The sequence below is a fragment of the Triturus cristatus genome, chromosome 1_1 (assembly GCF_964204655.1).
Source record: "Triturus cristatus chromosome 1_1, aTriCri1.1, whole genome shotgun sequence".
Lineage (NCBI taxonomy): Eukaryota > Metazoa > Chordata > Amphibia > Caudata > Salamandridae > Triturus > Triturus cristatus.
This window is the reverse complement of record NC_140579.1, coordinates 111,814,943-111,840,406: the sequence shown is the minus strand read 5'-3', so window position 1 is coordinate 111,840,406 and position 25,464 is coordinate 111,814,943. Positions and strand designations below refer to the sequence as shown.

The window sequence follows — 25,464 nt, the reverse complement described above, 5'->3', positions numbered from 1 at the left end:
ATTGATTAATCTGAAACAAGACGACTTAATTAAACATGAGGGTAAGTGGGTTGAGCGAGTGGGGGCTGCCCCCGGAACAGTTGTGAAACTTTAAAGATGGGTCAGTCAGTTCGATTTTTGGCTGGGCTTCAGGCACAACACTTTCAAACAGTTTTTTCTTTATATTATACCCTGGCCAAAATAGCACAATGGGGCGGTTCTACAGGGACTTCATGCCCACGATGTGGGGGACTGGAAGCGGACCTGGTGCACATGTTTGCTTCTTGTCCTCGGCTGCAGGCATTGTTGGATTCAATTATGGAATATTTAGATCATATACTTGGGGTAAAAACAATACTAACCCATGAAACTATTTTGTTAGGATTAAGTTCTTCAAATCAGGATGCGACTGCTTACCAATGTATTTTTATTGCTATGGCGGTCTTAAGGATAAACATTGCCTCTTCCTGGTTAGATCCCCTCCCCCCTACATTTCAACAATGGCTAGCTCGCTTACTTTCCATATATACACAATAGAAAGTGCAATTTATGAAAGGAAGGGGAAAAAAGCGAAATTATTGGGTAAATATATTTGGGCACCTTTAATTAAATCAGGAATCAATATAACCTTACCTATTGGTTTGGGAAGATAATGATGGTTGCTAAGAATTGTGAATTAGGGTTTCCTTAATGTCTCATGGGAGTGCCTCTTGTGTTTTCTTTCCCTTTCATTCCCAGTTTCTTTTCTTTTTCCTTTTTTTCTGTTGCTTTTCCTCTTTTTTTTTTTTCCTCGCACTTGCTGTTATTTGTACGCTTCTTGTTTTCTAAGATCTGCTTTTTGCCTCAAGTAGCATAATTTTTTGAGGATATTGTTTGCTGTATGGTATTATGTACCTGTACTGGTTTCTCATGGTGGAAATGGGGGATAAAAATCTTATTAAAGAGATAAAAAAAAAAATTTAAAAAAGGAAACAAGAGCATTTTTTATGCTCTCGCTTCCATGAAGCGAAGCAGAAGTTTGCAATGGAAGGCCTGACATTGCAAACTGCAATGTCCCGTGGGTGGGCACCCCGGGACATTGCTGGAGCCGGCCCTGGGGGATGACGGTCCCCAGGGCCATGGAGGGCTCTTAGAGCCGGGGATGCACGGGGGCAAGGCCCCCCGCATTTAAACATTGAAGCCCTGGGGAGGTGGTAGTCCCTGGGCAGCGGGGGCAGGAGCCCCCTATGCTTTTTATAATAAAAAAAGCTCCAGGAGGTGTTGGTGCTGGGGCTGCGGGGGCCCACGCGGCCCCCGATTCATTTCCCACATTGCCCCCGGGACCTGGCCCACCCGAGGGCTTATTAAAACAAAGTGCGGGACACCGGGCTTCGGTTTTTTTCGATGGGATTCGCGTACCGAACGAGAATCCAGGCAAAACATTTTTTTTTAATGCTTTTTTGGGCCATTGGGGTCCCTGTGGGATCCCCTGAGCAGGCCTAGGGAGGTCAAGGTGTTTCTACCCTGCCCCCCTTTTCTTCATTTTTAACCTTTTTTCTTGTGACTCGGTTCAACCAAGTCACAAGATGGCTGCCAACACTTTCTGGTTTGAAGTGTTGACAGCCAATCCGAATAAAGCTTGTGATCGGGAGGGTTCGCGGATCCACCGTGGTCACCAGATATCAATATTATTTTATCTTTAAATTTCTCAGGAATTACTGAACGGATTTACACCATTTAAAGCAAAGAGCGCACTCTGAACCAAGAGCTACCTCTCAGCCAAATTTGGTGTAATTCCATTCAGTAGTTCAGGCTGTAGCTGCGACAAAGCTTTCCAAAGAACATACAGAAAACGTGTTTTGGGACACCCCCTTGCTTCTCTGCCCTCGCTTGACAAATCACCCCAAAACTTACAAGATAGCAGGGGACCGGAGCACCCCATTAGTTTTCAAAATTTATCGAAGATACCTCAAATGGCGTCAAAGATATTGGCAAAAGGAAAAATGCTTTTCCTACGGGAACTAGGATATATATATATATATCTCTCTCTCTCTCTCTCTCCAAAGAACTTTTCTTGACTAAAGAGCAGAGGCCACACAGGGGAACCATGGGAGCACTTTTATTTAATAAGCGGCGAATGCATTTCGACCTAACGGACTTTATCAGCACCAAAGTGTTCAGGAGGCCTCCAACACCGCATTTAATATGTCCTGCCGCACTACAATTGGTGAGAGCCCCCTCCGCCCCTCAGATGTTCGCTCACCATTCACGGAGTTCTTGTCAACTGCAGCACCCAGAATACACTTTGTCCCAGGTAGGTAGTGCGTGGGGATTGCTTTGATAATGTCCCGGTGGTTGTTGCAGGATGCAGGGTAATCCGCGGTGTTAGTGAGACCCATATCCTGTTTAAATTAAAGTCCAAGTGCCTCCTCAGGTTGCCAAGACCGCTTCAGCCCCCAAGTTCAGGATTTCTTTAGGCGGGGGCAGGAATGACAGTGCATCCCGCCAAACGTGAAGTTAATAACCTCACTGCCACCGCCCTATCTTCTCCCAAACATGAAAGGCGGGCCCAGACCAATCCAATACCTTGGAAAACAACGAAGAACTGCCGATGCAGGAACCAGTGATGTCCGAGCCAACGTGCGAAGCTGGGGCCTCTGCACCGCGTCTCTGGTTGACACGTTTGATATCACCAAAGAACTCCTCCTGGCGAGCAGAGGCATATATATATATATATATATATATATATATATATATATATACACAACATTACCTATGGGAGGGGGGGGGGGGAATGGGTTGAAAAGGACTAAACAATATGTTTGGATGGATCTGGTTTCCAGTGGACACTCTGTCCATTGACGGTTCCCCTGCACTATGCGAAACTCCCCATCTCCAGTTTTTGTGCTATGAACAGAGCAGATGCTGGGTACCTTCTGTGACCAACAAACTGCTTTGACCGCTCATAATTTGTCTTTTGACTCAGAAAAACATCAAATCCAGCGAGTAACAGGATGCTTCTGCAAAATGTTAAGATCAAACCAACTTTTAAATGTTTTAGAAACTCTGGTTGATTCTTGTACCCTACCACAATTATCACAAGTTAAGTTCTAGACTCTTCTGCAAACACTTATGTCTTTTTCTTCACACTGAGGAGGATTTCACTCCAGTATAGGGAAAGAATACAAATGAAGCAGAGGTTAAAGCCGTGCAGGACTGCAACCCTCATTCCAGGCCACTGAGTCAGCAAGTCTGATACCTTATTGCTGTGCGCTTGGAATCAAAACAGAATATACCTGCATGACTGCCTGTCAGGAGAGACCAGATTCCTGGGAAGACCTGCACATGGTCCATCGAATGGAAGATATTCCTGAGGACAGCTCGACTGACTACGCCTTTCCATGAGACATAAGATTGCCAAAGCTCAGCCCAGAAGGAAGCACAATGCACCAAGAGCATCATTTGTGCATATATAGCTACTCCTTCGCCTTTAGAAAGAGTCGAACCTGCAGCATCTGCAACCCTTCCTCTGTTTCCAGGGTGCTTGTTCCAGCAGCCTCCTTCTTAAGCCCAGGAGCAATGTGACCTTCACAATCCCAGTGTGTCGTCCAGTGTCACTGACTTTAGAAGAATGTACTGAATTCAGGTTCTTTGAACTAGTTCCTGGGACTTGCTCAAAAAGATATTGCGGCTCAAGTCACAGTCACTAACCCTACAGACCAGATCAGTCAGCAAAACACTACAATAGCATTGGGCCCGTATTTTTTACATCCAGTTGTAATCTCTGATTCGGTGCGCCTTACCTTTTTAATTCCCAGTGAATGTTGCTTACCCTGTCGTACTGAATTTGAACTGCTATCCCCTCCACTTCCTGAAGCAAGTCCTGACAGCTTGCCCTGATTACCCTGAAAAATAACTTGATCATTCAGTTGGCGTACACCTGTATGGTGACTCGTGGACAACAGTGATGAATGGCAGTGCCCCCAGTAGCGTCTGCAACTAACAAATGTCTTCTCCAGAACACCAAGAAAAGGCCTTACAACTTGACAGACTTTTCACTAGGCAGCAATTTTCACTGTCTCTTACTTCAATACAGAATGTCCCTGCTCCCTCTGCTTGACAGCATCTGTGTCAAGACACAGTCACTGATTAAGAAATGATCCTGGGAGAGGGAGACAGAGAATAGTTGACATCGATTCTGGGGCAGGAGGAACAATCGCACATAGGAAGAAATAACCTTAAGAAAAGACATTGATGATAACTGTGGGGCAGGAGACACCGGAAGGGGACAGGTAGGTGCTGTAGATGGTGAAAAACTAACCATAAAGGTGCTGGCACATGGTGCACACATACTGTGCACCACCCCTCACGCCAAACTCTCCTTACGGACTCCTATTGTGAAAAATTGACAAAAGAAGTGGACTTATCTGACCCAACCACTGGATGAACAGCATATAATTCTATATATGAGTCATGTCATAAAATTAAACTTTACTTACTTTTAAATAGTGCCCCACTTTAAATTTTTACCTATGACACGAATGCAACACAACAGTAAGCAAATAAGAGCTTTCCACAGCTGCCAGAAACCATGCGCTAGACGGCTGCCTACCATGCTGAAAGCGCTACGACAACTATCGGACAACTGCAGAGGTCTACAAAAATGCTACCCTGTAGGTTCAAAGCATACACACAACAGCTGTCAGGTGGCCAAGCACAAAGTCAAAGTACCAGAGAAAAAGCAGGCTCTGTGATACTCACCGCGTCTTCATGTTCAGGAGCCCGTTGTCAAACTCCATGTCCTGCGAGTACATGTTATAATTGTGCCGCTTCAGGAAGAGGTTGGGGAGCTGGAGAAGGAAAGGTGGCATTGTTAGATCACCTGAAATAGGTACAATGAACTAGACTAACGCTTTGAAAGAACACACAACCCTTTAACAGGTTTCAAATGGACCGAGGTCACTCAACTTGAAGGTGCTCAACATTAGTCACTCAAGCACAGCCATGCCTTTCTTGTAGATCAGTTGACTGGTGGTGAGTGCTTGCAATGTTCAACACTCTGTCCATCATCCCATTTGCTTTTGCTTTGTTTGCCCTAGGTTGGCAGGGTATGCCCAGATGTGGGTCCCTTGCTGATTAGCCAGAAACCGATCCCAGGAGGCTGGTTTCTGGTCCAGGGAAGACATGGCTTGGCAGTTCGGGCTGGACTGTTCTCATGAGGCACAGGTACAGACTGATTTGCATATGGACATGTCTGAACTGGGGTGGCGGAGTGAGCCAAAGAATGATGATGGATTAAACCGAGATCAGTTGACTGGGGGTGAGTGCTTGTAATGTAAAACACTCCGTCCATCATACCCTTTGGTTTTGCTTTCTTGTATGTACGCTCATAGCTCCAGTGTTTACCAGTTGAGATGTAATCGTACAGTCCAATGCAGCTGCATCAAAATGTTCACATGAAGCGATTACATATTCCTAACCATTTTATTTGAGTATCAAGTGGGAGCATTATGCCGCTGGGTGAGTTCCTGCAGTGCAGTTACCATTTGTGCTACTGGATCACATCTAAGGGTTCCTTTCTTGGTACCAAAGCATATACGTGAATGTCACTGTTGTGGGTTTGACTTGGAATTCCTTCTGTAGTGTTGCTCAGTGATCACTGTGGCAACACCATGATTCCAGTCCTTGGCTTTTAACAGTCAACCTGATGTGTTCTGGGAGTTCTTGTCTTGGTTAAGTACCGTGAACCAATTCGACTAACTTACCTGAAAATTATTTGTAACAGGAAAAGACAGAACTGGAAACATGGTTTCCGACTGTCATGGACTCTGGTGGCTACTCTATCTTCCCATATCGGAAGCTGTGTACTCGCTATGCGGAGTCTGATTTAACTGGGCGAGCTATTTTATTTCCTTCTGGCTAGTGAACTTAAGCTGGAGAGGATCATGTGTAGTGTTCATTCAGAAAGTGAATGAACAAGAAAGAGGACTGTAAATCTTGTTTTCTATGGACACATTTGCTATGTGTTCAATGAATGAGGTCAAATGTCAATTTGTCTTTTTACTAATTGCTGCCTATCTTATCCTGAAAAATGTGGTTCACTTTTTTTTTGCTACTGTTTGAGGATTCTGTAAAGAGAGCTGTCTGACGATAATTGGGAAGCAATAGGCTGTCAGTGTATTTCTTACATAAAAACATTTAAATACTTGTAAATGAATTGTACAAATATTTCAAAATATATCAGTAATTACGAAAGCATTTTTTTTTGTAATTCAGACTTGTGATGCAAACAAAGATTTATATAGGAGCAAAACAAATCACAACACTTCACTTGATGACAAAAATTTCAGAAACTATTTTCAAATATTGTTTGTACATCATATAGTTTTATCAGTAAAGCCACATGTCAGTGGGAAGTTTTGAGACCATTTCAATGGAAAATCTGCTGATTACAAATGATAGTGTGCTATCACTTCATGCTTTAGTTATATATTTATTAAATGTAATTGTTTTTAAACATGATTTGAGAAACATTCCTTCCCCTGTCCTGATGACAATGCTGTTAATGAACTAAGAGGCAAGTCAGGGGTCACGTGTATCCTATATGTGACTAGATTTGTATTGTATAGAGAGAAAACGTTCAGTCTATAGAATTAAACAAAATTGTTTTTTGTATAGCAAATATGCTGAACTCGCATATTTGAAGGTGCTCTCATATGTGACAATGAAGAAAATGGCGGCTCAGTAAATTAAAATATTTGACCACATCACTTGAAACCAGTTTATGGGTCAAGAGCATTACAGTTAGGTCGAGTACAGTATTTAAGTCACTAGACCCGCAGGTCTGGTAACAGTTTTATGATTTTTCGAGACCTGGTTTGTGTTTTATTCGGCACTAAATCGCTCCTTTCCAGGCACAAGGCTCGAAGCAGGTGCTTCATGCCCATGTGGGGCGCATCGCTCATTGGTTATCGTATGTTCATAAAATCTTCTCTGTTCACACAGATGGCCACAAATTCCAATGCAAACTAACATCATTCTCCAGAATGGAGTCTGCCTCATTGCATAACCTTCAATCCTCAGTATTGGCCACTATCTCCAAGAGAGTACCTTTAACTCTGAAAAGAATAAACATTTGCTAATCAATTTTCCACCCTCTCCGATTGCAATTGCACAGCAATGTTACTGTGAAACAGTACAGTACAGTAATCTTAATTCCACATGACGGGACAGGAACCAATATGGTTAAGGAGATAATACCAGAGAAAGAGAAGTAACTTCACTTCTTTATTCTTAAGCAAATTTTGCAATGGCAAAAACGCTAGCCAGCCCATGAGTTCCATCCCAAAATCACTTGTGGGTACTGAATGGCACCCGACAAACAACAGATTTGTCTCACTAATTTAACTAAGACACATCATGTCTTTCCTATTTCTTCCGGTTTCCTCTTTACCTTCGTATAGCCCCAGGATGTTTCCTTCGGAGTGACAGTTGCTCTTTACAAATAATCAAATCACCTAGTGCAGCCTTTTATAGTCCAAATTAACTGCTGTAGAAATCATCAAATCCTCTGTTGCAGGGATTCTGTGGAGTCAAAGAACTATGCTTGGGATTATGGGACCATAGTAGGCAGGGACTGAGTCATCTTCCCACCAGAGTACCCATGAGCCTAGGACCGACTCACTATAGTGTCTCACTTGCCCTTCTACTCACTCACAGAGGAACAAGTGATTAGACACCCCAGAACACAACACTCCCGAACCTTTCAGAAATCATGGTTACAGGACACATACTTTTGCTCTCATACTCACACTAGTGCACAATGAGTTCTGATAGAGACACAAGAAAAGGTTAGAATGTTTATTTTAACTAGTGTGCTATAGTAAGCAGTATACATGCCACAACAAGAGAGTGTAGCCTAACCTCCCTCACCTTCTACATAAGTAAAATGAGAAGATCTCTAGGTGTTAGCAGTAGATCCCGTACCTCAGTATACACAGATAAAAGCTCTACACCCCAGATGCTGTCACGATCTTTTCCCTCAAGTGTGTGTTACCTATCTGTGCGTACCTATGTGACAAAACGTACCTGTTCCCAAACACCAGCTGCATTTGCGCGTTTTGTCTGGGTGCTAGGGACAGACCAGAACAAAATAAGGGGCATTGTTGTTCGAACTTGTCTACTTGTTCAGACTAAATACCAGGAAAGAACAGAGCGCAAAAACAAGAGCGTGTTCTGTGTAAAAGTACATTGTGGCACAAAGCAAAATAGATCTGTAAAGTAACGTGTGCAAAGCAGAGGACAGTCTACAACGTGCTCATCATAAGGAAAACGACAATGGGCCTGAAAGGGACTTATGACACCTTGCCCTTGGTCAGGAGAGTATCAGTGAATGACGACAGAAGTCTAACGATAAGCAGAGCTAAACTGCGAAAGCACTTGCAGGGCAAGAGTGCCTCCAAAAGTTTGTGCACAAAAATATATCCAAATACAGCGCATCGCCAGGATCCAAGACGTAGGATGCCAAATGGAACGACATCAATTCCAGTAATATATCCAAACCTTCCAAGTTAGCAATCACTGCCATCCAATTCAGTAGGTCAAAGAAACAAACATGCTCCTTGTTTTCAGTTATTGATAGAAGCATCCAAGGAGAACCTGTGTGAACTTCAATGAAATTGAGATCTAATAGACGCTTTGCAGTTACACAGGGTCTACCTCTGCCCACTGGCCCAAACGCTAGGTTGAATACACGCCGCATACCCAAGGAACAGTTCTGGGTATGGGCCACTCAGGGGCCCATTAACAGCTTGAAATCCAGGGACGCATGAGATGGGGTAGCCAGGCACACATCCAGGGGCACCGGATACGATACACAGTCTGCACACAGGCGAAGTAAGCATATCGGAAGGCCAGACAAAATTCGGCATCTAGAGCACCTAAAGGGACCATTCCCAAAAATTGTAGCATCCGCTCACTGTACAGCTGCAGAGATGCCTGTCAGGGCAGGGCCACAGATGGACCAGCCATTGCGGAATAGAAGGAACAGCATGACAATGCCACAAATCAAGAAGAGCAGCAGTGGAAACCCACCAGACACACTGGAAAAAATAGAATGTATAAAAGCCGGAATTACTCTGAAAACAGTTTGAAAAGAAGTTACAAGGCCGGAGCCCACGAGTTTTAAAAAAGCGTGCCAGGCCCGTGGTATCAGACGCATTAAATATTTGATGTATCAATTCCCCGAAATGCAGGGGGAGATGTGTGTTCAGTAATGATTGTATTTCACTAGATGTTCTTGCCACCTGCAATTCAAAGGTCTTATGAGCTGAAGCGAGAGCCAATTTTTGTTGAAACAATGGCGCTTTGAGTCTGCTTAGTCAATTGAAATCTGTTTTGGAATGGAAGGCCACAACGAACTATCTACACTCCCATGTGGAGGGGAAACAGGACATTGTTGCAACAAGTAACTAACTGGGAGACAGAGACAAAGTACGGGATTCCCGCTAGCAGACTACAGCAGTCATGATTATTAAGAAAAAGATAACTGCCGTTTGAAAGCAATGTGAGGGTGGGAATAATAGCGGGAACCGGAGTTCCTTTCAAATAAAGGAAATCAGGTGCAGAAACATTACAAGCACAAAGGACTTTTATTTGTTGACAGACAAGGAAATGTCCAGCAGCAGAATCACACATTTCTCCCGTTAGAAAAACGTATGTATCAGCCCATTGAAAGAGATATGTAAAAGGCAGGTTGGGCTGCAGTATCATTGGTATAGGATTGCCAATTGTCAAACGGGGCCAAGGACGTCATAGTATGAATATTCAAATCTTTAATCTTAGCCAACCTCAGACAAGTAGTCTGTTGGACAGTGCCATTAAGAAAAATAATTTGAGCAGGTATCGGACATGCACGAAACAAAGATTCAATACCTTGGATCTGCCAGGACCAAGTACCCCATACCGATTTTAAATCAATATTGTCTTTCCAATAATTGTACCCTTTTGGTGCTAAGTTGTCAATCAATAAAATGAGATGCATAAATTAACTTGGTCTGAGTGAGAACGTATTGTTTGAAAGATTGGAAGTCAATTTAAAATATGATACCGGATCCGAAAGATCATAACCAGTAAAATAAGTGTACTTTATTTTTTGTGTGTTGGAACTACCCTGAGATGGAGTCGGCAATGTTCCCATAGTTGAAGTGGGGACGCGGTCTGTTAGACCTGGCACATTGGCGGGAGTCTCCCTTCCATTTTTCGCTGTGCCTCATGTATTTTTTTGCTGGTGTTAGTTGCTCAGGGCACTGTGCCACTGCTGTCCAGTGCCACGGTGCAAGTGCTCCCTATTGTAAATTGAAGTATAATTTGTGATTCCATGATTGTTTGGTTTACCTGTCAGACGCTAGTACAGTGCACCAGGAGTGCCCAGGGCTTGTAATCCAAATACTGCTGGTGGGCTTGCAGCACTGGTTGTGCACCCCACAGAAGCAGCCTGTAAACATGTGTCTAAGGTCTGCCATTGCAGAGCCTGCGTGCAGTCTGGCACGGTCATGCTGACTGGGCAAGTGCACCCACTTGCCAGTCCCTAAACCTTCCCTTTTCTTCATATCAGACACCCCTATGGTGCACCCAAGGGCAGGGTGCATTGTAAGGATAAGGTAGGACATGCCCTGGGTGTGTGTGGCATGTTCTAATAGTGAATTACAGCCATTTTCGTTTTTCACTATTGCAAGGCTACCTGTTCTCCATAGGCCAGAATGGGCAGTTTGGTTATTACATCTTATAATCTTAACTGACTCAGAGAAATTCGAATTTAGTATGCCTGAACTCAGGTTGATAAAATACATCTTTTAGTGAAGTCGGTTTTAACATTCCGTGTTTGAAAATACCACTTTTAGAAAGTAGGTATTTTCTTGTCTAACCATTCAAACCTGCCTCTGATAGGCTGTGTATTCCTTGTCTGGAGTTTGAATTCCAGGGGGCTGGGAAATTCCCGGAGACAGGGTGAGTCCGCCCAGTGGTGAATAGAGAGATCTGCATCTAGATGGGAGGGAGGAGCTGCACCTGGGACCCGAATAGGACAGTGCCTGCCCCCCACCAAATACATCAAATGGTACCTTAGCCAATACAATGCCATTAGTGACGGGGACCGCTGAAATGTTCACGAGGGAATGGTCTCTTTTCATTCTATGCGAGGATGAACGTGGAGCCAACACTGTAAGAAACTGGCTCTATATATACTGCACCAAAGCGAGGTACAGTGTGTATAGAGTCCAAGAGTCTCCAGAGGTTTGGCAGAGGTTAAAGTTAGATAGAACCTTACTCTCTAAAGTAGTACCTTGGTCGAGCAGTGAGGCAGTATCAGAGGACAGTGTAAAGCATTTGAGGTACACACTCAGTCAGCAAATGGTCTCACACACTCAAGAACTGAACTCTAGGCCAATTGTTTTGTATTAAAAAAAGTACTGTTTTATTTCTAGAACCAAGCAAGCCTGGTACAGGTAAGCATATAAATACTTTGCAGAAGTAGTTGACTTGTTTGAACACAGTTCAGATCTGAAGTATAACAGGCACTGGTTTTGATTACAGGTTTAAGAAAGCAGCTTGCAACACACTGCAGGTATAGTACATTCAATTGAATAGGCGTTTTAAGTGAAATGCAGTTAGTTATTTCTCAGATTACTTTTCTAACCACAGGACTGGATCCTAGATTCAGCCCTGGGACATTTCCTGAAAACAGGTGAGTAAATGTATTTTGGTTAAAGGTGTGATTTTTAAGGAACATTATTGTATTTCAAAAGTTGACACTTAGAAACTTTTTTGCATAGAATCACCAATGTTATCCTATGGGAGGAAATTCACTTAGCAGGTAAGTTAGGTTATCGTTACTTTTTCTTACTCCGTGCTGGATCCTGAATTGGAACATTTCCTGAAAACAGTTGAGAAAATGCGTTTTGGTTAATCGGCTGATTTTTAAGGAATATTTGCAGTTTTCAAAAGTCAACACTTGGAAACTTTTTGGAGAGAAAAAGTGTCAATGTTATCCTATGAGGAAGAATGAGTTATCGGTTTCAAGGTAAGTAATCGGTCTTTTGAGTTAGGGTTATGGGGTTAGACTCAGGGGTCTCCCAGGGTCAGTGATGCACTGTTATTGCACCTTCAGCGGCACTCGGGCGGCCGGGTGCAGTGTTGAAGCCCAATGTTATCCTATGGGGGATAGAGGGACTTCGGTTGGTGGCTGCTGGCAAGCAGGCCACAGGGTTGTGGGAGCAAGGCTCCTAGGTTTAAGTTCAGGGCACGTTGTGGACCAAGTTAGCACCAAAGGGGCACCCTCAGTGGCACTAGGGCAGCCAGGTGCAGTTTTGAGGTCAGGTGCCCTGTTGAATTCAATGGAGATTCTCCAGGACAAAGAAACGCTGCAGGCTCGGGGACGAAGATCTTCCAGGAGTGACCACTACTTCGAGGGGTAAGTTGGGATGTAGAGGGATGGTTAGGCACCACTGGGTTGGGCATACAAGGCCGTGGGGCATCGGGTGCAGGGGTGCCTTTAGACATCGGATTTTCTTACCCGCTCTGGTCACGGTAGGGGGGGGGGGGGTCTCCTGGATTGAGGCTGCAGGCGTCGTCTGGAGGCTTGAGGCAGGTCAGGGGTCACCGGATCTCGGGTCAGGATCACCGGGGGGACCTCCTTGTGGTGTTTGTTGACTCAAACACTGGCCGGGCTCGGCGGGTGCAGTATGCTGGATTCGCGGTTTCTGGCTGGCACCAGAAGCTGCAGTTCAGACACGTCCAGTGTTCACAGGAGAAACAGCTTGGAGAGTGAATGCAGGGAGGTCCTCCGGGGTTTTTGAGGTTGCTGGCCGCTGGACACGCCAGGGTTTTGCAGGAGCAGGTTCAAGGGGAGACAGACCTATAGGGCTGGGGCCCAGTCAGTGTGCGTCGTCCTCTTGTTAGCTCTGCACGGCTTCTCGTCCTTTTCTTGTGGTTGCTGGATCTGAGGAAGGTAGGTTCTGGGTGCCCCTAAATACTAAATGTAGGGGTGTTACAGGTAGGTAAAGGGCAGGGACCAATGGGTCCCTTCCCTGGGGTGGGTACACCCCCTATTCTGCCACTCTCCAGTGGGAGGGAGGCAGGAGCCTGTCCCTGGTTGGCTGGGTCCCCCCCCATCCTCAAGATGGCGGGGACTTGAGGTTGTGCTTCACCTCGCCTCCCCCACCTTAGTGGTAGAGTTGGCAGAGATGGGCACACCTCTCTTCCTCACTTTATTTTTCCCGCCGGGTCTCCCGCCCAAAGTGGGGGGTAGAACCTGTGGGGACCAGTTGCTGAGTACAGCAAGTGGTCTGGAGAAGCTCACAAAGGCGGCATGACTTTGAAGCTTCTCCTTCGTGAACCCTGCCCATCCTGGAGGAGGGTTGGCACCTCGTCCCAGGATGTGCATTGTTTCAGGCCCCGAGAGCAGCAATCTCTCGACCCAGGGTTCCAGAAACATGTCTAGTGGTGGCAGCCTGCGCAGCCACTCAGTCAGGTCACTGGGAGTTGGTCGAGTTTCAAGGGGCATCTCCAAGATGCCCTCTGTCGTGCATTTTACATTAAATCCCACACTGGCATCCGTGTGGGTTTAATGTGCTGAGAAGTTTGATACCAAACTTCCCAGTCTTCAGTGCAGCCATTATGGTGCTGTGGAGTTCGTAATGACAACCTAACAGCACCATATACTCTTAATGGCAGCACTGCACTTACAGGGCCCAGGAATGGACCTGGGCACTGTAGGGGTACATGGCTCATGCACCTGTACCCTCGCCACTGTCATAGGGCACCCAGCTAGAGGGGTGACTGATGTATGCCAGGTGGTTTGTGGGCATGGCACACAGAGATGGGTGCTATGTCGTCTCTTTGTTTTGTTCTGCACTCAGACACTCAGCCTGCAAAGGCAGTGTGTGTGTGCCAGGGTACAGGGCCTCTAAGGGTGGCACAATAAGTGCTGCAGCCCTTAGGGGCCTTCTCTGGTCACAGTGCCCTGGGTACCTATGGTACCATTTACCAGGGGCTGACATGTGGCCAGAGGTGCCAATTGGGTTTAGGCTTCAATGCAGTTTTAGGGAAGGAACACAGGCCCTGGGTACCTGATTGGCAGGAGCCCAGGACACACTTAGTCAAAGTACATCAGCAATTCAGCAAAAAGTGGGGGCATACCATGCAAGAAAGAGGGCACTTTCTCACAAACACTCCGCCGACAAGTTCTGCAGCAGAACGTTCCAGGTAGTGGCTGTTAATCAAAAGGAAAAAAACTATCACGAATCCAATCAATGTGAACAGAAATACCATGGTAAACACGATCCAGACACATGTCAATGGTGGTGGCAGATAAGTGCGTTTTAAACAAGATATAAAACACACAAATCTTTGCAGGCGGTGAAGATGAAACTGAAGATAGCAAAGAATCGTCCAAAGAAACATTGTATTGATCGATATAGTAACCAGAAGAACTCAGCTGAAACAATGGAGGCTGGGAATCTGGATTTGAAGTTGGGGCTTGTATTACCGTAGAGGACTCAAGGGATGGATCAGAATAAACGATTTCCATTGTGGAGTGTGTAGAAGGTAAAGCCGATACCAGGTCAACTGAAGGCTCAACATCCCCCTCTGCGAGCCAGGGAGAATCCGAAAAACTGAGCTCACAGGCTGTAAAGGAATATCCCGTCCTGGTACACCATGAGGCAAAACTATTCAGTATTGGCCATATGGTGTAATTTGACTTGATCAATTGAAATGCATTGATTTGCTGTGCAACCAGGTAGAGGAGGTAAAATCACAGTCCGGGTACCCCGGAGACCAAGAACTGACACAGGAGGATGGATGAAATTCTTTCTTGATCGCCACCTTTTCACGAACCAGATCACCCACTTTAGGGAGCCAGCCTGAAACAGAAATCAGAACTGCTGCTTCTTCAGGCGAAGTTGATGGCAAATGAGATTTTGCCAGTGTATCACAACACTTTTGTAGATCCTTTAAGACAGCACAGTGGTTATCTACTTCAAATTTTGCTGCAGCCGCCACAATGTATAGACCTTCAAGGTCTGGAACAAACATCTTGATACCAAAAAGCATTCCATATGGGGTCCGCCCACCTAGATATCTTCTTGGGAGATTGAGAGCATGTTGAACTCCATAAAGGTGAGTTAACCAGCTGCAGGCTGTACTTAAGTGGGAGAGGTGTGGCGCAGCGGCCAGGGCGACAGACTATAGAACCCAGAGGCTCACGGTTCGATCCCCAGCGCTGGCTGCAGATCAGCCCAGCACCATGTGACTCTGGGAAATAGCTCGCTTAATCTTCCCAACGGCCCCCAGCACCTTGACACCTTCGGGTAATTGTTCACGCTTTACAAATACTGGACATTTACATTTACCTAATACCCTTGCTGTCAAATATTGCTTTAAGTCAGGGTTTATCCACCCCACAACAGAATTGCCTTAAGGCCGATATGGAGACGAGAAATGCACCTGCACTCCCATACACTGCATCGAACCACTGTAAGCCTCGGAGGCAAAAGCCGGACCTTGGTCAGAAGAGAAAGTGCCACCGGCATAGGTCCCGACAAAGACATGCAAATCCTTTATGACAGTGCGAACGTCATCAGAGCACTATGGCCAAACTCAGAGTGACCTGGTGCAAGAAACCACTGCAACCAAAATATATTTATAAGCAGTGTCTGATGTTAAAGGACCGCAATGATCAAGGTGAATACATCCAAAAGGATGATTAGAAATAAACAGATGCGTTTGTGGTGGACATGGCACGGCGGAACTCTTAATTTGTTGATGCACATCACAACAAAGGATATATTTTCGAGTTTGCTGGTATAACCCGCGCAACCAATAGCGTTGTTGTAAGAGAAACAGTAGCTGCAACACCAGCATGAGCAGAAGCTATGCCTTCATGAGCGGCCACTATAACAATGTCTGAGGTCAAGGTTGAGATGCATGCTATCACCAACTGCAGGGATAGATAAAAAAAGAACTTTGCCTGTAGTTAACTGATAAGTATAGTGTGCAGGGAAACCCTGAGAAAAAGGAGTGCCATCCCTAGTTGCGGCAATAATAGCTGCCAAAGTGACCTCATAAATTTTAATCATGAAACAACTTTAGAATCCCGAAAATCGTTTCGTTCCCAGAAGAACAAACTGTCATTAAAAGACTGTACGCAGTAAAAAGAATCACACATGACAAGGGTGGGTAATCCAGTATGAGCATATTCAAGAGCTATGAGGAGTGCACATAACTCGGCCAACTGGGCCGCGCACTCTCTAAGAGACTGCGTGTGCACCAAAGTGGACGTAAAAACTCAACGTTTCATTGAACCCATGACCATTGAGCAAGCAGCTAAATAAGCTTATTGGAAACCAATGGCTGGTTGCACCAAACATCAGTGTAAATGAGACATTTGTACTCATCCAGAGGAAGAACCTAAGGCGGTAAAGGGAGAACATGTTCATACTGAAGAAATTGTTGTGCTTGCAAAGAAGTATCAACAACAAAACTGACATCAGCCGATGTCAACGACGTAGCCCATTGAATCCAACAAGGATGAAGGGCTTTAGCATTAGGCACACTGGCTTTGTGACCGCCGCCAGAGCAGGCACTCAAGAAACAACAACAATTTGTCTTCCCTGTGCCAGAGGGAATTCTTTCAGAACAGCCATCTGCACAGCGGCAAGAATTTTTTTTTCAGTAGAGGAAAAACACAATTCAATAGGAGCTGATTTACTAGCCGTCCTAGAGGTCTAAACACCTCCCGCCAGAGCAGGCATCCTTTCTGCCTCCGGGAGCATGGCTTTCACCTCCTAAGGGGTCAGAACCTAGTTTGTGGTGGCAGACTGGACCAGTCAACCAGCACACCAGAGGGCTAGTAGGGATCAGGGATACCTCTAAGGTACCCTCTGGGTGCTTGTATTAATAAATCCATCAGGAATCAGTGAGGGTTTATTAATATGAGGTGTTGGATACCAAACACCATATGTTTCAGCAAAGCCATTATGTAGCTGGGTAACTCATTTTGACCAGCGCCAAATACATACCTTAAGATGACTTCACTGCTCACTTGTAATATCTAGCTCTGGAACTAAACATTACAGGGGCATATCTGCTCGTGCATATATGCCCACACGTGCTAGACCGCATCCTGCCTTAAAACTGAAAGGCCTGCTGTAGGGCTGAGTTACATATAGCCCAAGCAGTGTCTTTGGCATAGCACACAGGAGTGTGCCATTAGTGTTTTCAAACGTGGTTTGAATCATATCACGCAGCTTGTAATGGCAGTCTGTTTGGGATGTGTGTGTGTGTCCATTAGGGTGGTAGAAGATTTGATGCATCCTTAGGGACCATCTTTAGTACACATACCTGGGGCACCATTTACTAGGGACGTGCAGGGGTGCTAAAGTCCTTAGCCAACTGTATAACATAAAGACATGACCTTGTTTTAGGGAAGGCGCACTGGCACTAAGGCCTGGATAGCAGGCCTCAGTGCACTGTCAAGAGTCAAAAATCAGCATCTAGAGGCTAAAAAGGGGGCAAAAAGTGGGAGGACTACTGCAAGAGCAATCCAGTTTCCCATAATGGAGCAAATGTCTGGTCTATTAAATCAAACCGAATAGTCCTGTGTACAACAGAAATACTGAACTCGCTTATTTGAAGGTGCTCTCATAAGCAATAATGAAAAGACAGGCAACTCAGTGAAATACAATATTTACGTAGAATCACACAATTTAAGACCAGCTTATAGGTCAAGCACATTACAGTTAGGTCAAGAAGATTATTCAAGTAACTAGACCTGCAGGTCTGGTAACATTTTTATGATTTTTTTATGCCTGCAAGGCCTTCTGATGTAACTGGTGAAATTCAGGTCATAGAACTTAACCCAAACGCTTTGGAGGAGGCAGATGGGAACAGAATGGCTCTGAACTAAGGTATTTTTTTTTATTAGACTTTTAGACTAAAAAACAAGACAACAAACCCGTGCAGTGTGGACGTTCAAGGACAGATACTAACGCACTCTTATTTCCATGCAAGTGGGAAGATAAACTGACATCAGGCTCTGTTGTTCTTTAAACCATTCACTCCTATTTCTTGAGCTTACTACAATACAAAGCAGTTTCCTTTTGCATACCGACCACAAATGCCTTCCAAAGATACGTGCACTAACCACTATTTTCATGTCATGAAATTACCCAGGCTCCTTCTAGCCTTTTCTTGGATGTAAATATAGCAATCTTAGAAGGTTTATTTAGAAACTGTATTTGAAGATAATTTTCCAGCATGCGTAAAGATGCAGAGCTAATCCTAGTGCCAGAGCATTTTATATCTGAACAAGAGAATGGATGTCGCTGAGGTACCCTGGACGGCATTAAACAGAACAGAGGTGTGGAGGGCCCTATCTCGGTCTTTACGCATCATGGTGACTCATCTAAAGTGCTTCGTCCAGTTCTACAAATAACATGATCTGCTGCAGATGTTGTGGCCAAGTGAGGACATGTGACTCTGGTCTTAGAAACAATGGAGAGTTTCAGCTCTACGGCGGCTGCCTTTGGGTACTAATGACCAATGTAAGGTTTCTCATCTGGTTGGGTCCTTGCAGAACGGAAATCCATCATGCTTTCTGAATTACAAGTAACCACCAACTCCAGCCCTGCAGGCATCTTCTGCAGCCGGAGCAGAAACCAGGATTGAAGGAAAATATGAAATTTAAGGCCAAAAGACATTCGAAACCTACAGATACAAACCAAGACCTTTAGTCCTGCCAGATTGCTGGAGGAGTTATCGGACACTGAAGGGATGAATTTATGATGAAGATATGGCTCTGTGTTTTTCCACACCTGGTTTTAATGCTGGACATGAGATAACCCAGATCTGATTCTAAGCTATGTTTTTAGAACCTGGGCTAGTCAGAAGGGACCAGACAATGAGTTTTTCCCATGCATTGTGAAGAACAGAAATGAAGAGCCGGCTGAGCCTTGCACCATCCAGAAGCACTAGAGCGAAGCAGTGGGTGGAAGCAGGCAGAGGAGTTGGCAGGAGCTGTGGGTCAGCCTGTCCACCTCAGGTACCCCACACCTGGAGTTTTTAAGAAGTTGTAGGGGAGGACAGGAGCACCTGAGACATAAGGACCCCTGGCTGAGACCCAGGGCCCTGCAGAGCTTTACCTGACAAGGTGTCGCGCACGGCTGGGGCACAGAAACCATCACCTGACAGCACCAACTACAACACACACCAGGACTTAAGGATCATCTTCGTAGCTACCCAGAAATAAGCTTCAGGAGGGCACCCAATCTCAAGCACTCTGCAGATCTGAGTTTAAGGATAAAAGAAAAAAGGTATCCACATTCCTGGACAGACTGGTAGGCTTCCAAACGTCACAATTGCAACTTCTGCAAATTGGGTAGCCACAAAACCCAAATCATATCAATACCACAGTATCAACAAATTAAAATCAAAAAATATATTGACTGCAAAAGCAAGTTCTCCATCTATGTGATCTTCTGCCCTTGCAGGAGACCATACATAGGCAGCATGATCCGACCCCAGCGCACAAGGATTCAAGAACATTACAGAAATATCCACAAATACAACACTCGCCACCCCCTTACAGACCATTTCCACACTGACCACCCTCACAAGAACTCTTTTACCTTCTAAAGGTATTGAGGTGATACATGCGTCCCAACGTGGAGGAGACAGAGTTTTGAAACTGAGGAGACATGAAAGCGAACTCATTCTCAAATATAACTGTAAAACTGGAACTCAACAAGGACGCAGAAGGGCATGTGTGGTTGAGATATACTTGAGAGACTACTTGTGTACCTTTTTACACCCCTGTCACCTTGACATTCTAGCTCCCCGCCCATGGGACTCATCTAACAACTTGTCCCAATGTTTTATTTCTTAATTTTTCATATTCGCCGTACACGCTAATTCCTAACACTGATACACACGGGACTCTGATGATATAGACCCAACGCCTCTAGAGCACCATGCCACCCCTAATCAAATCGCCCGATTACCTTTACCTGGGGTCCCCCGCCCCCACCTTCCTCACTCCATTGACAATATTCCAAGACGGCCGCTCCATTAGGCATCCCATACTGCCTCTCTCGCTTCACCTGTAGGGAGACCCTATGTATTTAAGTCATTCCCCTGTTCCTTTGGGGAATAAATATGTGCATGACCGACTTTGAAATGACAAGAAGGACCTCTACCTTAGGGATATTCCCCTACGTTTGTCCTAATCACAGGACTGCATGACTCTGCCACCTTCACTCCATGGCTGTATCCATCGCAGGCCGTCACCCTCCCATTCACACGACTTCTGTCCGCATTCATTTCCCATTGTAGTCCTCTCCCCCCGTCCAATTTTTGCTCCCACTTGGAGCTCGCATATGGTACACCACTGTACTAGCTGGACGCATCATTGTACATAATCCAAGGGAAACTTTAGACCTGCAGATACGAAAATGAGTGTACCCAGGCCAGGTCTCTAAACTGTCCTATAGGATATGTTCCTTTGAAAGACAAAGTATACTGTCTAACCATTGTTCTCTTTTTATGTCATAGTATATTGCGTAAACTGATTGTAATTGGGGATTTTACATTTATTGTTTTTATGAATTGTTTTGCATAAAACTGTGATAGATAGGAAGTGTATTGAAATTTTAACATTGTAACCATTTTTTTAATAAAAAAAGTTTTGTAAAACTTCAGAGCTATTTAGCAATTGATTCAAATATTAGGTGGGATTTTCCTTGACAAATTGTATTATGGTGCGCCTTGTGAGGTACGACCTAGTTGTGAGTTGAACCTTGTATTCTGTTCTTTTCATAACCCAAGGGAATGTTTGTTTTACTAGCTGGTCCATAACCAGGGCCGCGCACCACTCCAAGATGGCGTTGATCCTTTCAGAATCACGTGACCAGTTCTTGCGTCACTTCTGCCAGACATAGCATTTAATGTCCGCAAACACTCTGTTCGAAGCTCATACCGACTGACCCGAGCAAGGCGTCAGTGACTGGACGTTCCACGTGCAAGTAAGCTTAACCGACTTTACTTTTTGACTGGATAGTGTTTGCTCCCGCTCTCCCTTCTAACCTTGTTTTTCTACCACCTCTATAGAACCAGATGGCCCCTATTTACCCGCTCTCTTCTCCCCTGTGCCTCTCTCCTTTCCCTCCTCAATGTAGAAATTTTCGGACTAGCTTAACAAAGCAGGACTCGCTTACGCTACTCCCATTTCACGGTAAGCGCCAACCCATAAAACCCGACTTATGAGTAGGTGCTCCATAGGGGGCACTCTCGTCATATTTTATATACCTTCACGCTCCTTAGATCCCCAAGTGGCTCTCCAAAGTCCCATTACTATTTATGTTAAGAATCTGTTCTCCAGGACTAGATCACCCCCGTTATATCCCCACTCGCACTACACTCTCACGGGTGATGAGTGATCTTTTATCATTAGTGTATTGATGTAAATACACCACACTTTGTATGAAATTGTATTTTTGTTTCTTTCTGTAATTCGGTTGTGCACGGATGCATACTTTTTGATAGTCCAGCCCTGAAGAAGCCCCTTGGCCTGTCGGCAGTACGAGGGGGCGAAGCACATGTAGGCTGTTCTATTTCTCACCTGTCCTATGATCTATGCTTGCTGTAAATGACTCTGCTTCCATACAAGAGTCAAGTACCAAATAGATCCTCTAATGGAGCAATGCATTTGAATTATTCCAGATAAAAGAGTGACGACTTCTACTTGTTCTGGCACTTTATCAAACTAATCACCCACAATGGGGAAGAGGTCTCCCATTGCCGAGAACAAGTGAACCCTGTAATCATCAGCTCTATTACTACAGGCCGACTGGGGCCGGGACCCATTACCCCTCTTCCCTTGACCATGTTGTGCATTGTAGCTAGATTTATTTTGAAAACAAAAATCTTTGACGTAGTCGCTCACCTCATTTTGTAGGCGCACACGCCACACATGAGTAGCTGTTTGATTTCTTTCTAGTTAAAAGAAAATAAAACTTGTAAAACTGTTTTGTTTTTTAAGTCAGGGGGGAATGGAAGTAACATAGGATGAAGTAACACAGGAATGCAGAAGCATCACAATGTGGGTGGTGGGGGCAGGGAACGGACGTGAAAGCAACATGGGTGGCAAGCCTAGGAATATTACAGAGATGGGGGAGCGCAAGAGGGAGCAGCATACAGGAAAGCCCAACACCAGGAGAGACCACCACAAGGGAGTGAAGTGCTCCCAGGCAGGAACAGTTGTAGAGTGGAAGGAAGAGTTGTACCCGTATTTAACGCCCACGACACCAAACAGCAAGGCACGTTCTACACTCCCAATATCCTGGCAGTAACCGGCATACCGGTCACTGCCATAACCGTAGGATCCCGTCCATTCCTATTCTACATTCCTTCTTGACACACTATATTCTCCATTCCCACTTACCATTCTTAACAGTATTACCACTGGGAGACAGCTCGAAAAGACATGCACTCTCAAACAGTGCACAATACAAAAGAAAAAAAAAGTCGTGTTTTGAAAAGCAAGTAATGGAAGCAGAGACGCCAGCCAATCAACGCAATAGTAAAGAGGCAATACTGCATGTGAAGTACAAAGACAAAACTGACATGCTGGGGCACCAATAAAAAGCAAATAAATGAGTGACAAAGAATGCCAACCAGCGGTAGGCAACAAGCAGGCTCCAAGCCCCTCTATGTTCTTGGTAAGTCATAATATGCCATGCAACAAGAGTCTAACAGGTTCGACTATTAAAGGAGTTTAGGGGTTCTCCTTAAGATGAAGAATTCTGTAGCTGCATTAATGTAGTGGAAATACGCTTCAGACAACTGCTTTTACCGGGAAGTCTCTTTCTCTTCATTAACACCTCGATGACAAGTGATTGGTATTGCTTTCAATTAATAACAATGCTGTTGGGACCATTATTTAATTGCTCAGATAAATATCCCATTTACAATTTCCCTCATCAATTGGGAAATAATGTGGGTTTTCTGCACCAAACTCCAATTCTCTGAGTATTTTTCAGTCTTTTATTCCTGAGAATATTCTGTCGGATTCTATCACATCAATTAATATCCATGCGTGATAAAATATGACAAACTTTTAACTGTGCCCCCCATGCAAACAGGAGTTTGACTGGATTTTTTGAAAGAGAAACAGCTTTTGTCCTTACCTCAAGCCGCAGCCGCTCATATGCCACAGCCAGATGCTCTTCCATATCTGGGTCACTCTTCCCTTGTGTGGACTTCGCTTGTGTGTCTTTACCAGTCTGAAAAGCCAATAGAGGAGCGGACAGGAGACTCCTGCAGTCTTGGTAAGGAAACCCTGCCAGATACGGCATTCTGCAGAATGTGGGATCAAAGAGAGTCCTGAAGGAATCCAAGTCGCCACCGTTGAGGTGCCATGCTGGGGGGCCTCCACCATTCAAATGCCATGCCCAGAGTCTGCTGCCTTCGGTGCCCGTTTTCAGACCCCATTGACTCTCTGCAATGTCATCTTCCCTGTGGGCCTCCACTGTGGTAATGGAGCCAACAATGCTCTCTAAAGGGAAACACAGAATAGCCTTCTTGGGCTGTGCCTGGCTGCGAGTTTGCACTAGTAGTGAAAGGCCCTGCTCTACTTGCTCTGCCAACAAACGGTCGAGGTGGACTAGTGAAGAGCGTGGTGCCTCCATCAGGGTCTTGTGCTGCCTCCCTCGGCTGCTGAGTAGCAGGCAGAGACTAACGTTGTCTTTGGACACGCTAGTGAAGGACTGCACATGCAAGTCTCTTTCAGGAGCCCATCGGTGGCACAGGCTGTAGCAGGTGCAGGAGAAGGGAGCGGCTCCAAGGTCAGGGGATGATAAGCAGCAGAGGGAAGGAGGTGGGGAGCTTCGCAGGCCGTCATGATCCACTGCAGCGCCATCAATCTGTAAGAAGGCATTTAAAGTGGTGTTACTGTTTAGTCTCAAAGTGAACGAACTGAATAAAAAGACGAGAATGACTAACTCTATCCCTGGCTCACCCTGCACTACACAGGAAACGCCCTATATCACTGTAGCATCACAACACTCAAAGCAAACAATGCTTTCAAATACAGCCATACGTTCACTTCAGAAACAAGTGGCAGTGTGGACCAAAAATGGGTAGGTTTTAAGTGCGTCAGGTAGATTAACGCTTCACAGGGACCTCTCAGAGGCGGTACTGAGCATAACATGTTATTGCAGAGTGCTTTCATTGACAAGTCTACAATGAATCCAACCCTCGTCGCCAATGTGGGTTAAATGATGCAGAACCATCAAGGTGGCGCAGGTAAATCTTTATTTTCAAAGTAGAGTGCCCACGACATCCAACATGTCCCTGTCCCACCAAGATCCAGGCAGCAACTAATATACCTATCACTGCCAAAACCATAGCCAGACAAGGGCCACTCAAGACCTCGTGAAGTCACACTACTTCTGCGCGTGTTTAAATATACAGGAGATGTTACTGAACATCGCATTCAATACTACCTACAACAAACTTTACACGAGGAATAGATGTCACAGGGTGTAAATAAAATAGTGAAGAGGTCCCCAGCCCCCAAAGGACAGGCCGACGGCTGACTTCGGAGCACCTTGTTTCTCACAGTGGACAAACGCCGCCTGAAGGCCAGGGCACTAGTGCTGACTGTAGGAGGCTGAGGGAGTAGATCCACCTACAGCAGGACCTGGCAAAGAGCAGCAACAGTGCAGGGCCACCCATTGAGGCTTTTGGTTTTTGGGGGTCCCCTGACGTCACTCCCAGCCGATGACGTCACCAGCTTGAAAGGTCAAGGGCTGACAGACGTCCCTACCTCCACCACTCGGGGTGACATTGATGATCCCTCCACGTGCCACCTGTCACCCTCCTCACCTGTCCCTGTGGGTTGTCGTCCTCCTGCCCCCGCGGGACCGGGGCTCTTCGGAGCACCAGGGCACCCCCGAGGCCCCGCGCCAGCCCCGGGACACCCCGCCGGTAGACACAGGTCCCAGCCATTGCCAGGCACCGGCAGCAGCACCACCACCAACGGCCGGTCTCTCCGTGTGACGTCAACGCGTAGGCCTGACTCGAGCCGACGCCCCCTCGCAGAGGGTGTTCAATAATCGTCCGCCATCATGGAAAGGGATTGGAAGTGCAGAGGCACTAGGAGTCTCTCTCACAAAATCAAATACCGGACACAGTGAGGTGTTTTTTCCAGCTTTTCTCTCTCATTTTTGTGTAACTAAATAAAAATGGCTATTAAGAAATTTACTTTATTACATGCCGAATAAAAACGTACCCTTACAAGTTAATTTCCTAAATTCTACACATGTCACTTGAAATCAGTAATAAAATGAGTTTTTTTTTTTGCTCTACAATAGCCTGACGTTTTGCGACGCGATGTAAGGTAATTTTAGGATGGCTGCCTCATTTTTAGCTAGAAACTTCAGTTAAACGCAA

General features: G+C 45.4%; 1 protein-coding gene across 2 annotated transcripts in view; it reads right to left on the bottom strand.

Annotated features, from left to right (window-relative positions):
* Positions 1-25,104, bottom strand: part of C1_1H6orf136 (chromosome 1_1 C6orf136 homolog) — a 130,301-nt gene extending 105,197 nt beyond the window's left edge. The window contains exons 1-3 of one of the 2 annotated variants that reach the window (XM_085611266.1): positions 24,898-25,104; positions 23,199-23,933; positions 4,720-4,808 (exon numbers count right to left, since the gene is read on the bottom strand). In XM_085611266.1, coding sequence (XP_085467392.1) covers positions 4,720-4,808; positions 23,199-23,933; positions 24,898-25,020 — 947 coding nt within the window. In that variant the 5' untranslated portion in view covers positions 25,021-25,104. The remainder of the gene's footprint in view (positions 1-4,719; positions 4,809-23,198; positions 23,934-24,897) is intronic. The other variant, XM_085611180.1, reaches the window with a different exon arrangement.
* Positions 25,105-25,464: the final 360 nt, after the last annotated feature.